This window comes from Prinia subflava, chromosome 5 (genome assembly GCF_021018805.1).
Source record: "Prinia subflava isolate CZ2003 ecotype Zambia chromosome 5, Cam_Psub_1.2, whole genome shotgun sequence".
In the NCBI taxonomy this organism is placed as follows: Eukaryota; Metazoa; Chordata; class Aves; order Passeriformes; family Cisticolidae; genus Prinia; species Prinia subflava.
In genome coordinates, this window is record NC_086251.1 from 11,698,957 (window position 1) to 11,718,427 (window position 19,471).

Sequence of the window (19,471 nt, forward strand, 5' to 3'; positions counted from 1 at the left end):
TTCACCACTAAACCATTTCCCTCAGTGCCACATCCACATGTTTTTTAACTTGTAGGGGTGGTGGCTCCGCCACTTCCTGTTCCAATGCCTAACAACCTTTTCACTGAAGAAATTTTTCCTGATGTCCCATCTAAACCTTTCCTGGAGCAGCTTGAGGCCATCTCCCAGGTAACAGCAATAGGACAAGAGGAAAACAGACTGATCCCCACCTGACTACAGCCTCTTTTTAAGCAGTTACAGAGAGCAGTAAGGTCTCCCCTGGGCCTCTTTTTCTCCAGGCTAAAGACCTCCAGCTCCCTCAACTGCTCCTCATAGGACTGGACACAGCACTGGGGATGAGGCCTCACCAGTGCCCTGTACAGGGGGACAGTCACTGTCCTGGCTCTGCTGGCCACACTATTTATGACACAAGCCAGGATGCCCTGGCCACCTTGGCACGCTCTGGCTCATGTTCAGCCACTGTTGACCAGCACCCCCAAGTCCTGTTCCCCTGAGCAGCTTTCCAGCCGCTCTGCCCACAGCCTGTAGTGCTGCCTGGGCTTATGTCCAAGGGCAGGACCTGTCACTTTGCCTTGTTAAGCCTTATACAATGGCCTTGGCCCATCAACCCAGCCTTGACTCAATGTCTACAAGATCAAAAGGAGTTTAAAATCCCATGTGCTGAGACATGGATCAAATATATGGGGAGATTCTGCCCTGAACATCTTAATACCTAAGTAGATGAGAGTGAAAAGAGGCAGGAGCTGCAGAGGCAGAAACATCACCTAAGGTTGGTGAGTCTACTAAAGGTTGGGAATAGCAGCTATTTCTCCTGTTCCCCCATCCCTATCCTGTGAAACACCTTGCCTAAAATACTTGCATTAGTGGTTCCTCCTGCTGTTTGTAAATCAATTGATGAACAAATCTTCTCCGTCAAGATGCAGGCTGAATACATTGAATCTTCCTGTGCATAAATTCAGCAACAGCAGCAGCTTTTATGTCCTTTGTCCGTTTATGTCCACTTGTCTGGCAGCAACCTGAGGGATACACAGAAGTTCATTAATAAGAGTCGGGCCACTTAGTCTGCTTTTATCTTGAGTCAAACAGAAATCACTTTAGACCAGCATGATAATGCAAATGTCATGCTTAATGCTCATATTACGTATTGTAAGGGAGTCAAATGACTGGCAAAAAAAGATCTTTGAAACCAATGCTTCAACTTTTTCCAGAATCTCAAGTTCGCTTTTAGATGTGCACAACCTCAGATCTCTGAGTAACATGTTAAACAATAATAAATTGCTTCCTGTTTAATTAGGCACAGCAATATTCTTTCCTCAGGGAACCTCCCTTTCCCCTAACCCGATTCCATTACACTTTGGGAAGATAGAATCTTCATCCAATTCTGTTTCTCGGACAGAAGCAGGCCCTCTGTTTCCTGAGTGCTGTCCTGCCCAGTTTTCTCCTGCTTTCTCTGTGCTGTGTTTCTGGTTGGCTTGGCAGTGCTCCCTCAGATGGTTCCAGGCTTCACTGGAGGAATGGAGGGCTCAGCAGGTCACAGCCCTGATTTGACTCTGCTGGCCATATTTAGAACCCAGTCCTCAACCCCAGTTACAGCAGGGATATTTGTAGGTAGCACACACAGAGATTTATTAAGCATATGCACATGTTACACACCAAACCACATATATGGACATATCGTGAGGGTGCCTTTTCCAAGACTAGACAACCAAAGAGGAAATTTAAAGGATGCTTACCTGAGCTCCTGCTGGCAAAAATGCTCAATGACTGCTGCAGAACAAGATAATGCCTTCTAGCAATCAGGGTCGAGTTTCATACCAGCACACAAAACACTTCAAAGACAAAAATTCAGTACACAGTTAACAATTTTGTCCAGCAGGTGTTGCTAGAGACTACAAAACACATTCAGGCAAGGTCCTGACCAGCTTTTGGGAGGGTGTCGAACACATGGTGTTCCTCTGCCCCAGATCAGCAAGGACAGGGTGCCTAAGTATACTTTTATTCATTAAACTTTTCAATGTTATAAAGTAATGTAAGCTGTGACATTGAAATCCTACTTTGGAATATACAAGCAGTACTTAACTCCATTTCTAAGTGGAGGTAAAACTTGTCTGCAACTTCCAAAATAAGCCAACTTGACAGTAAGATTTCAGGTTCTACGTTTTAGTAATTCAGATCCATTCCAGCTAATAGGGCAACATGATAGTTGGGAACTGAAAAATGAACCCAACCAAAACTATAAAAAACCCTAGACAACTGCTATGTGGGGATACTTTACCAAAAACAAACCAAAAAAATACAAAAATTACCTCCAATTGTATTTTGACAGTAATGACAAAACCAGAATTTCATGTAGTATTTGAACACCAGATATGATTCAGTATTTTTAAAGTATACCATTTATGATTCAATTCAATGGTTTAGCCTGCAAACCCAAGACGATGGAAGGGTCTGAACTGCAAGATGAATTATCCAAACAGTGTATCAGTCCTTGATACCTGAAATTCATTTCTCAGTGTTAGTGTTGTGTCTTTACAGAAAACTGAGTCTGTAGGAGCTTTAGTCCATCACACCACCCATTTTTTGGTCGGAAGATGCAGAAAGACTGACCAAGAACAAGCAGGTAGCGTTGTCCAGTAATGCATCATTAGAAGATGGAGAAGACAAAGGAGCAGAAAAATATCTAGAGGAGGTAGGGGTATGAAATACCTGCTTTCAAGCATTTTTACTTGAGTTCTTGAGCTTCACTTTGAGTTCTCATGAAGTCATGTAGTCTGATAAAAAAAAAAAATTAAGCTTTGGAAATTTAAACTAGATGAATTAAGGAGAAAGATGGTTAAACATTAAATGTTGCTATTTTGAAGAACAAGTTTGCCACCCAGCTCTCTAATTCTTGCTTCTTAAATTCAGGTAAAGCTTTCCTCTTCAAGTGCTGAAGCCCATCCTGTCACACCATGCTTGGTTGAATCCCAACTAATATCCAACTCTACATTTTTGTGAGAGGTGAGAAGCTTCTTCCACATGCAAAAGCAGCTTGCTCAACTACAGACAAGTATGACCCAAGTCTTGTTTTAGCAATAATTTGTAAGCTACCAAAATTACTCTAAGATTGTTCCTGTTAAAAAAAAGAAACCTCCTTCAACGTCAGTAAAAATAGATACCTCTTCTTACTCTGTAAATATCTGAATCATGAATCACTGGATGCTGGGAATATTCATGGGAAGCATTAACACACACCCCACATTCTCTGCTCCTTCCCACTAGCCATTGTTGCAATCAGGATTCACTGCCTCACCATCTGCATCAGAAGGAATCATGAAAACTCAAGATAAAATTTCATGATTCTTACTGCTCCCATACACTACTTTAGAACGCTGAAATTCCTTTTTAAATACTGCCCTTAGCACACAGGAAAAAGTTAAAACACCTAAAGTCACTTCAGTCCTGTGGTTTAAGCAGGGTATCCCTTCAAAGGCACACAAAACCTGTGACCAGCACTAGAATAGATTCACAGAATTCTTTAGGTTGGAAAATATCCTTAAGATCATGGAATCCAGTTGTTAACCTAGCACTGCCAAGTCTACCACTCAACCATGTCCCTAAGTGCCACATCCACACATCTTTTAAATAACCCCAGGGATGGTGACACCACCGCTTACCTGGGCATCCTGTTCCAATACTTGACAACTGTTTCAGTGAAGAAGTTTTTTCCTCACATCCCATCTAAACCTGATCTGGCACAATTTGGGACTGTTTTCTCTCATCCTATTGCTAATCACTTGGGAGAAGGTATCAACCCCCACCTGGCTACAGCCTCCTTTCAGGGAGTTGTGGAGAGCAGTGAGGTCCCCCTGAGCCTCTTCCAGGCTGAACACCCCCAGCTCCCTCAGCTGCTCCTCAGAGGACTTCTGCCCCAGACCCTTCCTCAGCTCCGTTGTCCATCTCTGGACTCTCTCCAGCACCTCAATTACTGTCTTGCAGTGAGGGGCCCAGAACTGGGCACAGCACTCAAGGTGTGGCCTCACCAGTGCCCAGTACAGGGGACAGTCCCTGCCCTGGTGCTGCCAGACTCGCTATTGCTGATCTAGGACAGGATGCCATTGGCCACCACTGGCCAAGCTCACATTCAGCCTGTACTGCAGCACGCCCAGGTCCTTTCCCACTGGGCAGTTTTCCAGCACTCCTCCCCCAGCCTGTAGCACTGCCTGGGGTTGTTGTGACCTATGGTAGGGATCTGGCATTCGGCCTTGTTGAACCTCCTGCAGTTGTGTCCTCAGCCCATTGATCCAGCCTATCCAGATCCCTCCGCAGAGCCTTTCTGCCCTCCAACAACAGATCATCACGCCTGCACAGCTTGGTGTTATATGCAAACTGAGAGAGCCTTCAGTCCTCTCACCCAGATCATTGATAAAGACATTAAACAGGACTGGGCGCCCTACAGATTCCTGAGGAACACGACTGGTGACCAGCCTCCGGCAGGATATAGCTCCATCCACCCCCTCCCTGGGCCCAGCAATCCAGGCAATTCCTTACCCAGCCAGGAACACAGCTGTCCAAGCCCCCAGCACAGCTTGTTTGCACAGCAGTGCCTCTACTGATGCTCCAAGGCCTCTGAAAATGGGTGGAGCACAGAACTGTAACAGGTATAAAAAATTTTTTTACACTGTAGAGATAGAAAGGCTTAAGTTCACTGATCACTCACCAGTTGGTATTTCTGACTGTTTATATGCTTAAAGGTCTTGCTTCATGTAGATGAAATTACAACACTGCAACAAAACTATGTATTTTAAATTCTCTCACGAACAAGACAGGGCTATATTATAAAGTAAAAACCTAAAGGTATTCCAGCATATCAATTTTTACTGATAACTGCATATTTAGTTATCAGTAAAATATCAGTATTCATATACCTTAAAACCAATACTCTTTCACTGTCATACGACTAGAACTGAGAACTCTTACTTCATTATTTTCTGCTAATTGCAAAGCTGAATTTTATGAGTCCATAGAATTCAGACACAGCTTCTCTAAGTCACCTGCAGCTCTAATATGAGGTAAAAGCTTCCACAATAGACCGATCTGTTAAGCCTTTATTTACTCTCTTCTTTACCTGTGCCTCCATGCCAGGTTAAATGAACATGTCATTGGGTTTCTGAAATATTCCAACTCCTCCCATTGTTTTCCTCCCAACCTCTAAATCAGTAGCTCTCTTCCCATTCTCATCAGTTCCTGTGTTTTTTCCCTTACCTCAGACCCAGCTATTTCTTCACATAGTTTCTACTCCTCCACCATCAGTCATAGGTTCCACTTCTTCCAAGAGTTTCATTTTTCCCAATGCAATACCATTCCTGAGGCTGCAGAGACAGACTGCTGTGGACACGAACACATGGACTAGGATCCTTCTTTCCTAACTATTAGCAAGCTTCTTATCTCAGTCCCACTCTCATGAGAGGGAATCACAAGCATTAGGCATGAGTGGGAAGATCTCATCAGGACTTACCATATTATATTCCCAACTCAGAATTTTATTTCCATAACTACAAAGTTAAATAAGTGTTACACAATATTAAACAAACAGAACTTTTAACTTTAATATTCGAATTCAACACTAGTAAGAACAAATAGAGCACAAAAGGGAAACATTGTTTGAAGTAAAATGAATTAAGAGACAAGCCAGTAATCACAACAGTTCTTCTGTCAGCCTAGGTTCAGAAACAGCACCAGTTTCATGGCCAGATTCTGTTCCACATTTTGAAACTTCAAACTGAACGGTTAAGCTGTGTCTGTTAGCATCCCAGACTGCAGTTTCTGTATAGTACACTATAAGCATGATCAAACGTATGTACATAAACACTGAAAACCAACCTGAACACACTAAACAACTATTTACAAGTATTCCAACATAAAAACCAAACATACAATAGCCTCAAGAATGGGCAACTGAAGAAAATATGAACATTCAGAGAACCTTATTAGAAAGAAGAACAAAACATTAATAGCAAAGACATTAACAATTGCACTACACTAATACAGAGTCCAAATATTAAATTGGTGCATTTTTTCACAATGCACTAGCTTTGAGAGAAAAATGCTGCCTTCACTAAAATGCAGCTTACATTTGTTTCACTTAATCGCTTTAACAACAAGCCTATTAACACAATAATGATTGTTTTAATGCTACAGTTTACAGCAAGGACATTGAACTAAAAATAGCAGCAGTTCCACATGGCACTTAATTCCACAGGTTCCTAAGCTGTGGTTTATGCAATGCCTACAAAGTGCTCCCAGTTGAATACACAAATAAAATTCACAAGTCTACCTGACATCAGGTACATTGACTGTAGGTGGCCTTAAAGCCCATCTTTCAAAATTTATTCCCCCTCTGCTCCAAAAAAAAAAAAAACAACCCACACACACACACAAAAAAAAAGAAAAAAAAAAAAAAAGAAAGAAAAAAAAAAAGAAAGAAAAAAACCCAAACCCCACCCAAAAAACAAACAAACACCCCCCCCCCCAAATAAAAAAAAAAAAAACCACAAAACAAAACACAAAGTAAGGCCCCCACCCTCCTTCTTAAAAGATTAGGGATATTACTACTTATTACAATGCTGTAACACTACAAAGCAGCACACCACTATAGTGGTTAACCCTGGGCCAAAATAACATCTAACAATGTAACCGAAAGGCTTATGGAATAACATCCAGGATCCTCTACAGACAGGAGAGTAACCGAGTTCAGTAACTCCAATGGTTAATATTAAATCAGCCACAGAGTACATGTAAAAACCCAGAAGCAGTAACTGTAAAACTGGTGATACTGATTGCAGGACAAGATCAGTATCGCCCGTCCGGCAGAGAAGCTGAGGCATCTTTGCAGCTCCCCTGGACTTCACGGTTAGTATATGGTGAGGCTCAGGGAGCGGTTCATTTTCTTCCCGATGAGCCGCGATGGTCGGTTCTGTGTCGTGGATCTCGTGGTCATTCTGTCTGTGAACAACGCTCGCTCCTCGGCCGCAGCCTTCGCCATCTGCGCCTTCTTCAGCTCCCTGCAACACAGGGACAGCGTCACATCCAGCAGTACCCACGAGGATACAGGCTCATCACAGCAAGAGAGAGCAAACCAACCACAGCAGGTCACACTTTGAGACTTGAGGTCAATTATTATTCGCATCCACCTGTTTCCAACCAGAAACAGGTGGCACAGGTGGGATGCTCATTACTTGTCTGGACGTTCTTTTTTTTTAAAAGCAAGGGAAGGAAATTAAAAATTCACACAACTAGGATTCTGAAATCCAGCCTGTTACAAACAGCTCAACACTTCAATTACCAGGACACAGGAGGGTGCTTTTACTTCCTAGCACAAGCTACATGTTAAGTCAGAATTCATGACTGAGGCTTGCCCAAAGGAAGCATATTCAGCCACACTTTATCTTCTGTGGGAGACTCAAGACATTTAGATGAACACAAGTGTGAGCAACTGCCAACAGACAACTCAGGAAGCATCCTTTCCCTTTGCATATCCACATCAAAAGCTGATCACCGCCTCAATGTTTTTTGCCTAACAAAAATGGGAGCCTGCGAGGCAGAGTCACTGAAGGCAGCACAGGCCATTGCCCCTGTGCAATATTCTGCCAACTGTTTTGTTTCAGAGAACTACCAATACCCAGGCTGAGGACAAAGTTAAATCAAACTCAGGATAAAACTATAAAACAGTTCAACTAAAGAGCACAGCTATCTTTATAAAGGTTTCCCCCATGGACTGCTTTTCTCCTTTCTTCAAATACTGACACATGGCTAACCTCAGCCTTCCCTCATACTCTCTTCTTTCCACCATCTCAAATTATCCATTAAAAAAACTTTACTATAACAGCTCGTATTTGTAATCTCACTTCACATCTAACTACCAAGCAAAATCAAATTTTACAAACTTGCTGCATATTGGTTTAGGCGTATTCAGTTTTAAGCTATATGTTTTAGTTTAATAAGCAATTCCCATTCTTGTAAGCCATATTAATTAACACCCATGCCCCATCTAAACCCCCATGTTATCACTGTACTGCTTCACTGAAAGAAAATGCAACCAATTTTCAGTCCTCTTCCTTGTGAACATCAGTCCCAAACAGACACGTGTGCTCACCCAACCACCACATCATTACCAGGAAATTAAGTCTTACAATATCCTTCCACTCTTCCCTAGAAGTCTTGAGTTCTTGCCTAGAAATCTTGAATTCTTCCTTCCTCTGAAGAGGACAACACAGTAGAAAAGCTGAGTTGTCTTAAAAGGATTCTTTTTATTTAAGATTACTTACACACAAAAGTGGTATTTTAAATGGTTCAAATGCAGAAATTTAATAAAAAACAAACCCAAACCAAAAAAAAAAAAAAACCCTCTCCCACCAAACTACTGGAAATATGTTATGGAGCACACAACATTAAAAATTATTTTGGCTAAGTGTTCTTTTTAAATCATTCTTGGATTTACAAGGACTTATCCTTGTTGCCAGGTCAGAAGGAGCCTTTACAAAACACTAGTTTTGACAGTTTTCTCTTTCAAGTGATGCAAAAACATGTTGTCTTCATAAAAGCAAGCAAATTACCTCAGCAAATCTGCCCTTTAGCACCCTGCACAAATTGTCTGATTATTCTTTCAATGTAATTCACAGTATTCTAAAGATGACTACCTAATCTAGTACATCTGACTGTGGTCAGACTAGCAATGGCAAGATAAGCAGGTAACAATGGAGTGAACCTGAACATGAAATTAACATCTTCATTCAAGACACACCACTCAAAAATTAGTGTTCTATATTCCTTCATAAAAGCCTGCCTATTATGCATAACACATACAAAGATAACTGTAGTGAAAGAGTCAGATGGCCGCTTATTAATTTATTAACTCTCTCTCTGAAGCTTAAGCAGAAATCAGACTTTCCTAAAGGGAATCTCTTCTTCCAAACTTTAATTCAGAGTGAGTGTTTGAGCAAGGGGTAGGACAAGATGATCTCTAGACACAAATGATTCTCTGGTGATCCAATAACACTGCTGTGTACAGGTCAAATAAGCCAAATAACATTCCTAATATGCCATTTCATTTTAAGTTCAAAACAGGTAATTTAAATAATTTTCCAACATTTCAATGTACAAATGACCTAGGAAAACACAGACTCAAATCATACAGATGTAAGCTAGGCTACATCTATCACAAAAGTGTGCACTGTCCTGAAACATTTGTTTAAAACCATAATGTTTTGTGTGCCTTGAATACTAATAGAGCTGTTGAGATTCCCTTAGAGTGTTCAAGCAGTTCTTCCTGTGGAGAAAATTCCTTTTAAAGTTCCATGATCCACACTATACTCTCAGGTACACACATGCATACAGGCTTGTGGATCTCACCCACAAACAAGGACACTCCTGTTTTATCATCACTTCACTCTTAGGTGAGAGCATGTTAGAAATGAAGCCCTGCTGAAGGACCCCAAGGACCTACTTACTTCTGCAAGAGTGAGTTCTTGAATTTTTCAGCATTCAGCTCTATCCGGAGCTGCTCCGCACTCTTTTTTGCGGCAGAGAGAAGCACTGAATGCTTCACTAGTGCCACTGCTGAAGGCCTTTTCTCAGGATCAGGATTAATCATAACCTTGGGAAAAAAAAGAAAACAAGGCATCCTTGTTAAGGCCAGCAAGACAATAAATTACACTTATCAGCAAGTCACTATTACAGGAGGTTCTCACTTTTAGTAAGTCTAGTAATTCTTGAGAAAGCACTTGTGGTAGTCGGGGCAGTTTTCCTTGCCGAATTTCATGCCATTGGTCCCCGTTAGTTGGAAGTGGTTCAGCCCCAGCAGCACAGACAACAGTCAGAGCGAGAGCAAAAATATCCGCTTTTGGCAAGTGAGTGTAGTTCTTGAAAAGAAAAGAAAAAAGAAATTGACTATTTTTTTCCTAGAGGAAACATGCAGGCCTAACATCACTGTTTCCCACAAGCAGAACAATTACCTCTTGTAGGACTTCATTTGCAAGGAAACGGCTGTCACCTTCTTCCACTTGAGGACTAGAGACTCGAGTTACATGGCCCAGGTCACCTGCAAGGAGAAGAGAAAGTTACTTTTCAGAAGACAATGAGATGATGCAGTTCTTTTGCACACAAGTGTGCGGTTTTTCTCACCTATCTTAAATATGACTCTATCAGATGACCAGTCATCATCATCACCTTCCTCTAGAGTTATACTCGGGACTGATGTTCTAGATATGAAAATGTTACCTGAAAAAGAGCAGAACTGTTAAAAGAAACATTTCTGTGCATTTTCTACTTGACCTAGTTTCACTACAGTTTGCTTTAGCCACACAAGTTTTATTTGTATATTATACCTTGTTCAAAGAGTGAGAAGCTACAACTGACTGGCTGTGGCCCCTCTGCTGGGAAGGCAGCCAAGTGTTATGCAAGCAGAGTCAACTACACAAAAAAGGGCCAAAGATAAACTTAACAGTTTAGGTCTGTTTGCCAATTTTATAACTGACATCTTTGTGCTCCTATTCAGAACTTCAGGCAAGAATTTACAGTTAGTAAGGTGGGGCTAACAGTTCATTTTTCTACAGCAGATTAAATGAACTGAGCAAGTTGTCAATAAGGAGTAAAGCAGTTACAAACTTACTAGGTTTGATATCCATGTGTACCAGGGACATTGAATGAATGTACTTTAAACCTCGAGCCACTTGAAGCAGCAGGTCCTTCAGTTCTGGTTCAGTAAAGTAACGCATATTCCTGTAATTTTCACTTATGGCATCTGCTAAACTGCCACCTGAAACAACATTAAAAACCACATTTTTTACATCAAACAGCTGACAAAGTAACAACTAGCTTCCAAAATTAAGTGAATATATCCCAAAGAACTTGCTGGGAATATACAGTAAGTGTAAAATGTAGCTCTGTATCCTCTTTTTAGCCATGTAACAATACAATAAAATTCTTTTTGCCTGTGGTTGTCACACAAACTAACAGGATATCAACATAAGGGTAAGGGCACTCTCTTTCAAATATCTGTCAGGGCATCTTTAATAACAAAATGCTTCAGAAATCAGGTTTCATCTCCCTTTTTCATGGAAACTCTAGCAATTTTCTCTGTTCCAGCTAGTACTACTGTACAGAAGAAAGAACAGTTCTGCTGCTCACCAACACCTCACGGTACTTCCAGTATGCTTGAACATGAATGACTTGGTCTGCAACTTTGCAGTTTTTGCTTCATCCATCTGATATGCCTTTTCCAGAAAGGACTATCAGTCAATTCAGAGAAAGACAGCATGAACTGTGAGTAGGGTAATCAATTCCTAACTAATGTTAAGAGCTTGTAGATACCTGTATGTCTTCTTTACTTACCATTGCAATATTCATTCTGTATAAGCATGTGATCATCTTCTGCCCATGCAGAGTAGTACCTCACTACATGAGAATGCTGCCCCAGAACTGCATGTGCATAGACCTCTCTTAAAGCATTCTGCCTGTAAGTCACAAAAAAACAACAGCACATGTGAGTACTGTGAGATGAAATTAGAACAATTTCTTATTACAGTAAGTATTTCTAATTAAAATCTTCCTAGCCAATTCTGTGGCACCCTAAGCTGGATTTGTACTTACGTCCAAACAGTGAAAATAATTTACATTTTATTAAAAGGTTTAATATATGGAACATCCAAAAAACAAGAGTTTGGTGTGGGAGACACACTTCGATTACATACTTGCCAACTAGCAGCAACAGCAAACTTTAAGATGCATGACTAAAGTTTAAGGAAAAAAATAAAAGTGCTCCTAAGTCAATGCTGACTGAACTCAAAACTTCCTAAACTGTAAGTCTGGTATGCAATTTTGTGCAACTCAGACTTGTAGGGTTTTATATTATAACTGTTTGAACACACTATTGTGTATTCAAACATTTATACTACAAACTACTTGAACAACTGTTCCCCACACTACTGAAGTGTGGTGAAAAGTCCTGAATCACAGGCTTATTTACAAATGCGAAAAAATACCCCCAATCTGACTTAACTCATTTGCATGTCACTCAAGCTGACAAGGATGAGGATGAGTTGGGAATAGTGCCTTACTTTTATCTCTCAAAGAATCATCTTTGCAAGGAAGCCTTACTCTCACTTAGAGAACAATCTGTTTCCACTCAGAACACTGGGACAAACATCTGGCAGGAGAGAGGCAAATAAGCCTTTTCTCCCCAGTACTGCACAGTACCTGGGGGGTGGGTGGGGAAGAAAAAAAATAAAGTGGCTTCAAAATTATATCTATTTTACATTTAATTCATGATTGTTTTAAAATTTCCTCTTAAATGCCTTCTCTAGACACCAATACAAAGAGCCATGTGAAGAGGAAACACCAAGAGAAGACCTTTAAGTATTAAGAGCTGCAAGTACTCACTCATCCACTGAGCCAGCCAAGGGTTTCTTGGATCGTTTTATTGCATAGATGCAGCCATCCAGCCTCTTCACACACTTAAACACAGAGCCAAATTCACCAGATCCAATCTTCTCCAATTCATGGAATTCGGTTGCATACCGTGACTTCATGTTACTTTCTGTTATTGTTATCCTCTGCAAAGATTTCCAAGGAAAACATTTAGATCTGCAGATACATAAACTGGTAAAATCAGTCTCAAGGTTTAAAGATTAAGTACCTTAGCAGGTCTTACGGTTTCCTCTTCAGGCTCTCCATCGCTTGGTTCCATGTCCTCTCCACAAGAGCTGAAATTCACACCAGAGATAACATGGTTTAAATAAACTTAAAACTGAAGCCCAGAAGCTATTGAATTTTTCTGAGATCTAATTCTCCTAGTCTATCTAATTTTAGTTAACTAATTGAACATTAGACATCTGCAAACACAGACCCATAAAATTGCCATGCCATGCCAAAGTCTTTGTCATTTCTTTCTTCATGTTTCACACTTGTATTTAATGCATTTTTTCCTCCTCAAGAAAAGACTGTGCATGGCTATTACACGAGGGGAGAAAGACCAGGACACAGCCTAGGCTATCCTCTCTGTACAGCAATCAAAAGATTTAGTGCTGAGTGATTATTTCATGATATCATGCATCTTGAAGCACATACTTTAAGAGCTGTATTATACAATGCTAACAATCTGCAAGCAAAAATACTTTCTTAGAAGCAATCTGTAACATTTTTTCAGCAGTAGTAGTTCTAAATACAAGCTTAACACAGGAAGCTACAAGTCACTCACTCATTCCAGTGTATCCTCTTCCTCCTCCGACACTTGCCTTCGGAGTTGTGAAGGAACATGGAATCAGGAGTGAAGGGATTAATGTTCACATGAGGTGCTTGTCTAAAATCATCTTCTTGCTTCTCCGATTTCCCAACATTCATGAATAGCGAGCCCCCTCGATGTTTGACTGAGCTGGAGCCTAAACCTTGGGCTTTAGAAAGCAAACTCTGGATTTAAAAAAAACGAAACAAAAAAACGACCACATTTATAGCCTTGGTATTGCCTTAGACATTGAGCAGCAGGTCATGCCTGAACTCATCATTACAATATTGTCTAATTAATGTTAGCATCAGTTGTTTAAATACCTGCATTTCCATCAAAAAGAATTCCTAGGAAACTATTATGCTTGGTACTCTACACAGAAACAGTTCAAGCAAACGAGTATTTTAATTATTTTTAAAAGATAGGAAAGATGATGATGAGAGTAATCTTCTTCTGTCTTTTATCATTTCATCACCTAAACTTCTTGGACAAATCTTTGTCCATTAAATGAACACAGATGAAACTCGAGGACAATCCTGTACTGTATCACCATGACTTTCACATGTGTGATGTGAAAGCTAGATCTGACACAAAATGATCTTTGGTTTCTACAAATTTAGGTGATAATCTTAAAAAAATCAGCAAATGCAACATTAAATTTTGATGCACTGGTGCATTTTCCTGAGCCTACAAAAAATGCTTCAAAAATTGATCGCATGGCTGCACTGTCAGTTAAATATCCAAAACTGATCTTCTGGGTGGTAATTTGCCGGGCCAGGCATTTTCCAGGCACATGATGAAACCTATTGCAGTTACACTGAAAAGTCTGCACCTGAGTCTCCTTCATCCTGGTGAGGATGCTGATGACTGGATCACAAGCAGGAGCATCACCTCATCCAAACAACAAAATAAAGATTTGACAGGACTAAAGCTTAAACCAGCGTAGGGAAGAACACCCACTACATGAGCATCTCAACTGCAGTCCTCAAATCTGCACTAGATGAAGACCTGTGCTTCTCAGGACACATTTCCGTACTTCGACTGAATACCTGAACCAACTGATTCTTTCAAAGACAACCTATGTAGAATCTGGGCACCTAATTTAAGAATCCGAATGAACTGCTATGTTAAGAGCTTGTTTTTTAGTACCACATTCCACAAAACTTTTGCATCTCAAGCATCTGCTCCTGACAAGGTGTAAAATCATCACCAATTTTCTCTTTTACAAACTTGTACCACTGATTTTTACCAGTGAAACCTCACTGGAGACGGAAGCTGTAGAAACCCAATAAAGAAGGATGCCTTCCTCGCACCTTAAGTCAGTTGTTTTCCATCTAGTCTATAGAGCCCTGGAAGATTATCTCCGGGGATTATCCCAGGATTACTTCTAAAGGGCTATATGAAAAGTAATGAAGAAAGGAAGCCAATTATCACTAGATTTAAAATCACTATACAGGAGTTACACAGAGTCGAGTTCAAAAGTTGAAATGCCTTCCAAAAGTCTGTTATTGACAGAGTTAAGAGCTACCCCATCTCTTCCTCTAAACTTTAGATTTTATCAGTTTAACAGCATCGACTGCTCAAACAGCCTTTCACATTTGATGCAAGAGTGCAGACGCTGAACCAACGCCGGCACACGGCACCACGACAGCAGCACTCCAGGACAACAGGATCATAGAATCCATCAGGCTTGAGAAGCCGTCTGAGATCTGGAGTCCAGCCTATGACCCAACACCGCCGTGTCACCCAGACCACGGCACTGAGTGCCAGGTCCAGTCATTCCTTAAACACCAAGGGGCGGTGACTTCCCCCCCTCCAAGGGCACTCCATTCCCATGTCTAATCATCCATCCTGTAAAGAAATTCCTCCTAGGACGTGCCAGCTCACCGAGGGACACGCAGGATCACACCCTAAGTCGAGCTTTAATTTTTTGGCTACACCCCTACCAACGCCCACTCGACACTCAAGCACTTACTTTAGGAATTTTAATACTCTACGCTCGCACTTTTCAAATATACTTTACACAAAGCACTGCACAAAGCACAAAAAGAAAACTTTTTTGTTTATATAGACTATAAGTGGCTTGCCCCCTGCCCGTGTCCCGTCGGGAGGCGGCGCCGCCCGGCCCCGCCCGGAGTCCCCGGCGCGCTCCCGAGCGGCGCCCCCTCCGTTCCATAACGGACCGGCCGAGCCCGCCCCCGCCCCGGGCTCACCTTGGGCGTGTGCGGCGTGTCGAACAGGCGCAGCTTGCGCAGGGTCTTGTGCGGCGGCGTGCCCGGGTAGTCCGGCAGCGGCGAGCCGGGCTCCTCGCCCCGCGCCCCCCGGTACCCGCCGGCCGCGGCGTGCGGCGGGGAGCGCTCGCAGCAGCGCCGGCCCTTGTGCGGGGCCAACGGCGAGGGCGAATCGAGCAGAAAGTAGGCTCCGGGCGACTTGACCGGCGAAGAGCCGAAGCCCTCCTCCTCCCACGAGTCTCCCTCGTCAGGCAGCGGCGCCGCCGCCGGCTCCATCTCCTCCTCCTCCTCCAGCAGGGGCGGGTCGCTCCGCGCCGGGGTGCGCGCGGCCGAGAGCGGGGAGTCCGCCTCCTGGAACGCCGAGTCCTCGCCGGTGCTGTTGGCGCTGCTGTTGCCGCAGCCTTCCTCCTCCTCCTCTTCCTCCTCCTCCTCACAGTCGCTGTGACCGCTCAGGAACAGCAACTTCTGCCGGATCGGGGCCGCCGCCCGCCGGGCCGAGACACGCCGCGGCGGCGCCGCCGGCTGCAGGCTGAGAAAGCTCATGGCGGCCGCTGCGGCAGCTGCGCCCGTGCCGCTCCGGCCGCTCCCGCTGCGCTGCCCGCGCTCCGCCCGCGTGCGCCGCCGGTTCCACTCGCGCTGCCCAGGAACGGCCCCGCCGCGCGCCGTTCAGACTCCGCGGCTTTCCCGCGACCGTTGGTCACGTGCCGCGCACGCCGGCCAATCGCGCCCGCCCACCGGGTTTGAAAACACGGCGCGCGGGGGCGGGGCCCCGCTCGGGCGCGTCACCGGCCGCTTTGGCGCGAGCGGGGGGGCGGGGCCGGGCCGCGGCCCCGCCCCGAGGCGGCCGCGCGGACGTGTCCGCATGTGAGGCGCGCGCCCGGCGCCATTTTAGCGTCGGGGCAGCCCCGCCCGGTCTGCGGGATGCGCCTGGAGACGGCGTGTGGGGAGCGCCGGGACACCGCGGGGACAGCGCCCCGGCGGCGGGGACACCACCCGGGGAGCTCCGGGACACCGCGGGGACAGCGCGCCGGCGGCGGGGACACCACCCGGGGAGCTCCGGGACACCGCGGGGACACCGCGCCTCCCTGCGAGGCTGCCGTTCCCCTGCAACGTGGTCTTGCTCCCGTTGAGTTGATAGAACTGAGCGCGCAAAAATGTCCGTAATAATAATACACTATTGAATATATAATAATAATAACAGCACCTTTTGCGCCAGTTTAAGACGCCTTTTTCTTTTTTTAAGTGCAAGCAGACAGATTACTGTTTTTCCAATAACTCGATGCACGAGGTTTAAAGGGCAGTGGCGCGCAGGAGCTCCAGCGCAGCCCGTGCTGTTCACTCGTACAAGTCACTTCCAAAGGGACTCAGTCATGGCACAGCAAAGGCCGTGGCTGGTGGGTGCTGTTTATCAGCACCTGTCTCCCTACAGGTGCCACCGCTTTGCCTCTTGGCTTCATTTTCTGTCTGGTAACACCCAGCAAATAAACCTGCCCCTCTCTTCTGAACCAAATCGCCTTAAAATTAACCCCTTGGGTAACAAAGCATAGGAAAAAATAGAGGGTTTTTTCCAGCCACGGGAGCCACAAAAAGCCCGAAGAAAGCCAGCTGCGTATGCCTGTGGAGCTCCTCTGTGCTGCCGCAGGCTCTTCCAGCACACAGAGCGTTCCCCGGACATGCAGGCAGTGCCAGGGCTCTCGCAGAGCTGAGCGCTGGGATGCTCGGACACTGCAGCACAGCCCTGCACCGGCCTCACCCCAGAGCTCCTCCTCCTTGCCCTGCAGGCAAATCCTCGTGTGCTGCCCATGGCACACTCCTGCGAGAGCAGAACCTCGGAGCAACAGGGATGCAAGCGTCCTCTGTTCTACTTCTGGCAATTCCTCCTTTTTCCTCTTCTGTATGAAAATACCGATTTCTTTGCAGAGACCTGTCCTGGTTTTAGGACAAGCAGTGATGAGCCACAGGAACACAAGTTTTGAGATTTGCATTTTGCAGAAAACTGAAAACAGGTTTCAGAAAACTGAAAGTAGCCAACATAACCTATGAAAATGGGACAGAGATAGGGCTACATCAAGCCAAGTAGAAATGCACTTGGTGTGCAATAATTTAGAACCACAATAACATGCCATTAAAAAATCGTTTTTAAAATTAGATGCCCTGTATAGCAAGTACTAACTGAAGCATTCAAGTTTTAGAACACATGATGTATGAGAAGGCTATTTAAAAATACAATCTCCACCACCTCTTTCTCCATTCAGAGACCAGAAAGGGAGATGCAAAGCAATTCTTATAAAGTGGCTCAAAACTTCCCAGCCACTATTTGTGGCATGCTTCAGTCATATATGAAGTTCCCTTTTCTTTGAAAAAGTTTAAAGCCTGTAAGCTTTCTATAAGTCTCTCTCCCTATAATGTCAAATTTTGCAGTTTCCTTCCCAAACTCAACATAACTCATGCTTTCTGGAGTCTATAGACATAGGTATTTGGTGACAAGTGACAAAGTGAAGTTCAGAAGCCCTGTTGTAATTAAGTTGAACCAATGAATTACTAATCACTGGAACAGTTTAGTAGGACAAAATCAAGTGGAACAATTCAGAATTTGTACAGAGAAGAAAGTATTTCTGAAGAGAAGACTGATAGGAGAGGAAAGGAAAAAAGGAATACAGAAATAAGGAAACAATAGTTTTAAAAGAGAGTTTATTTCCAATCTGAAAGCAATTAAGAAAGGGAAGTACTGAATAAATATGTAGCTAACAAAATGCACAGCTGCTATATAAAAGAGTTCACAGGTTCTACGTACATGCTGCTCTGAACTTGCACCCATTGTTCTTTTGCTGTAGTCTGACAGGAGCATGAACACTTGTGTTGAAGAGATGATTTTTGCCCAGACTGAGTGGGACTCTGCTCCCCTGTCCCCTGTGACACCTGTAATTAGCATGAGGAGCACTAGGAGCAGCCTGGCTAAGGAGCCCCACAGAGCCAGTTCCCTCCCAGAGAGCACTTGAGCAATGGACATCACCACAGGAGGAAGAAGCTGGGTGAGGAGGAGCTCTGCAGGCTTCCACTGTGGCACAGTCTCTGAGCCAGATCATCCCAAATTCTCTGAAGCTGATTAAATTGCACTTTGAACCTCTACAGATAGTGCAGACTCAAGCCCTGATTCTTCCAATATATGTAACAGCACAAACTGATGTCTAGGCAGTGCCTGACTGATATCCCTACAAATTTGAATGGTTTAGCGACTTTCGGGGTATATATTTACAAAATTGGCTTATTTTCCTTTTTATAATACTTGTTTTTAAGGTGCACTGAAAATTTTGCTACTAGAAATATTTATCTGGAGAAGTATACACTTACAGGCAAACAGCTGCTTTTAACTAGGAGTTTCAAGCTCAAGGAAACCATTGTTTCCAACTTTTGTGGGTAGCAGGGAAAGTCAAATAATGAATGGAAAAAAAACAGAACAATGGCCAATTTGTCTGGCTGTCAGAACTGCCAGAGAAGTGGCATCGCCATCTTATCAGGATTCCTGCACTTGCAAGCTCATCTGGAATCCTCCAAAACCACTTCCATCAAATTGGAAGAGTTCTGCCACAGTCTGGCTGAAACCCATTCTACATCAGCCAGCATAATTCACCTTATTATGACAGTTCACCTTATCATGAAAGGCATAAATGGAGTGAAAAAGCAGAAGAGGAAGGTCAAGTTGTTTTCATGAAAAACAGAAACACTACAGCCACCTGTACCAATGCCATTGGTGGAGAACTGAGAGCAGAGAGAGATCTTTGCTGTTTTCCCAGCTTTTATATTGGTTTTCAGCAGGTACCCAGGGACCAGTGTGCTTATAACCACTGCCAGCAATGGCATTCCAGTGTTCACACAAGACTTGGCATACACAGGGACAACAGGTCCCAGTGGGAATGTGCCAGCTGGGAGATGTTATGTCTGGGCCACTTACAGCCTAAAGGTGAGCAGTTTAAAGATTATT

At 43.7% G+C, this 19,471-nt stretch overlaps 1 protein-coding gene across 1 annotated transcript; it reads right to left on the reverse strand.

Annotated features, from left to right (window-relative positions):
- Positions 1 to 6,517: 6,517 nt before the first annotated feature.
- Positions 6,518 to 16,703, reverse strand: WEE1 (WEE1 G2 checkpoint kinase). The gene is made up of 11 exons (XM_063398012.1): positions 15,472 to 16,703; positions 13,235 to 13,443; positions 12,674 to 12,740; positions 12,418 to 12,590; positions 11,371 to 11,492; positions 10,649 to 10,795; positions 10,162 to 10,257; positions 9,993 to 10,078; positions 9,729 to 9,899; positions 9,489 to 9,634; positions 6,518 to 7,043 (listed from the first exon to the last, which is right to left on the reverse strand). Exons 1-11 carry the CDS (start codon positions 16,030 to 16,032, stop codon positions 6,893 to 6,895), a joined length of 1,929 nt encoding a protein of 642 aa, XP_063254082.1. The 5' UTR covers positions 16,033 to 16,703; the 3' UTR covers positions 6,518 to 6,892.
- Positions 16,704 to 19,471: the final 2,768 nt, after the last annotated feature.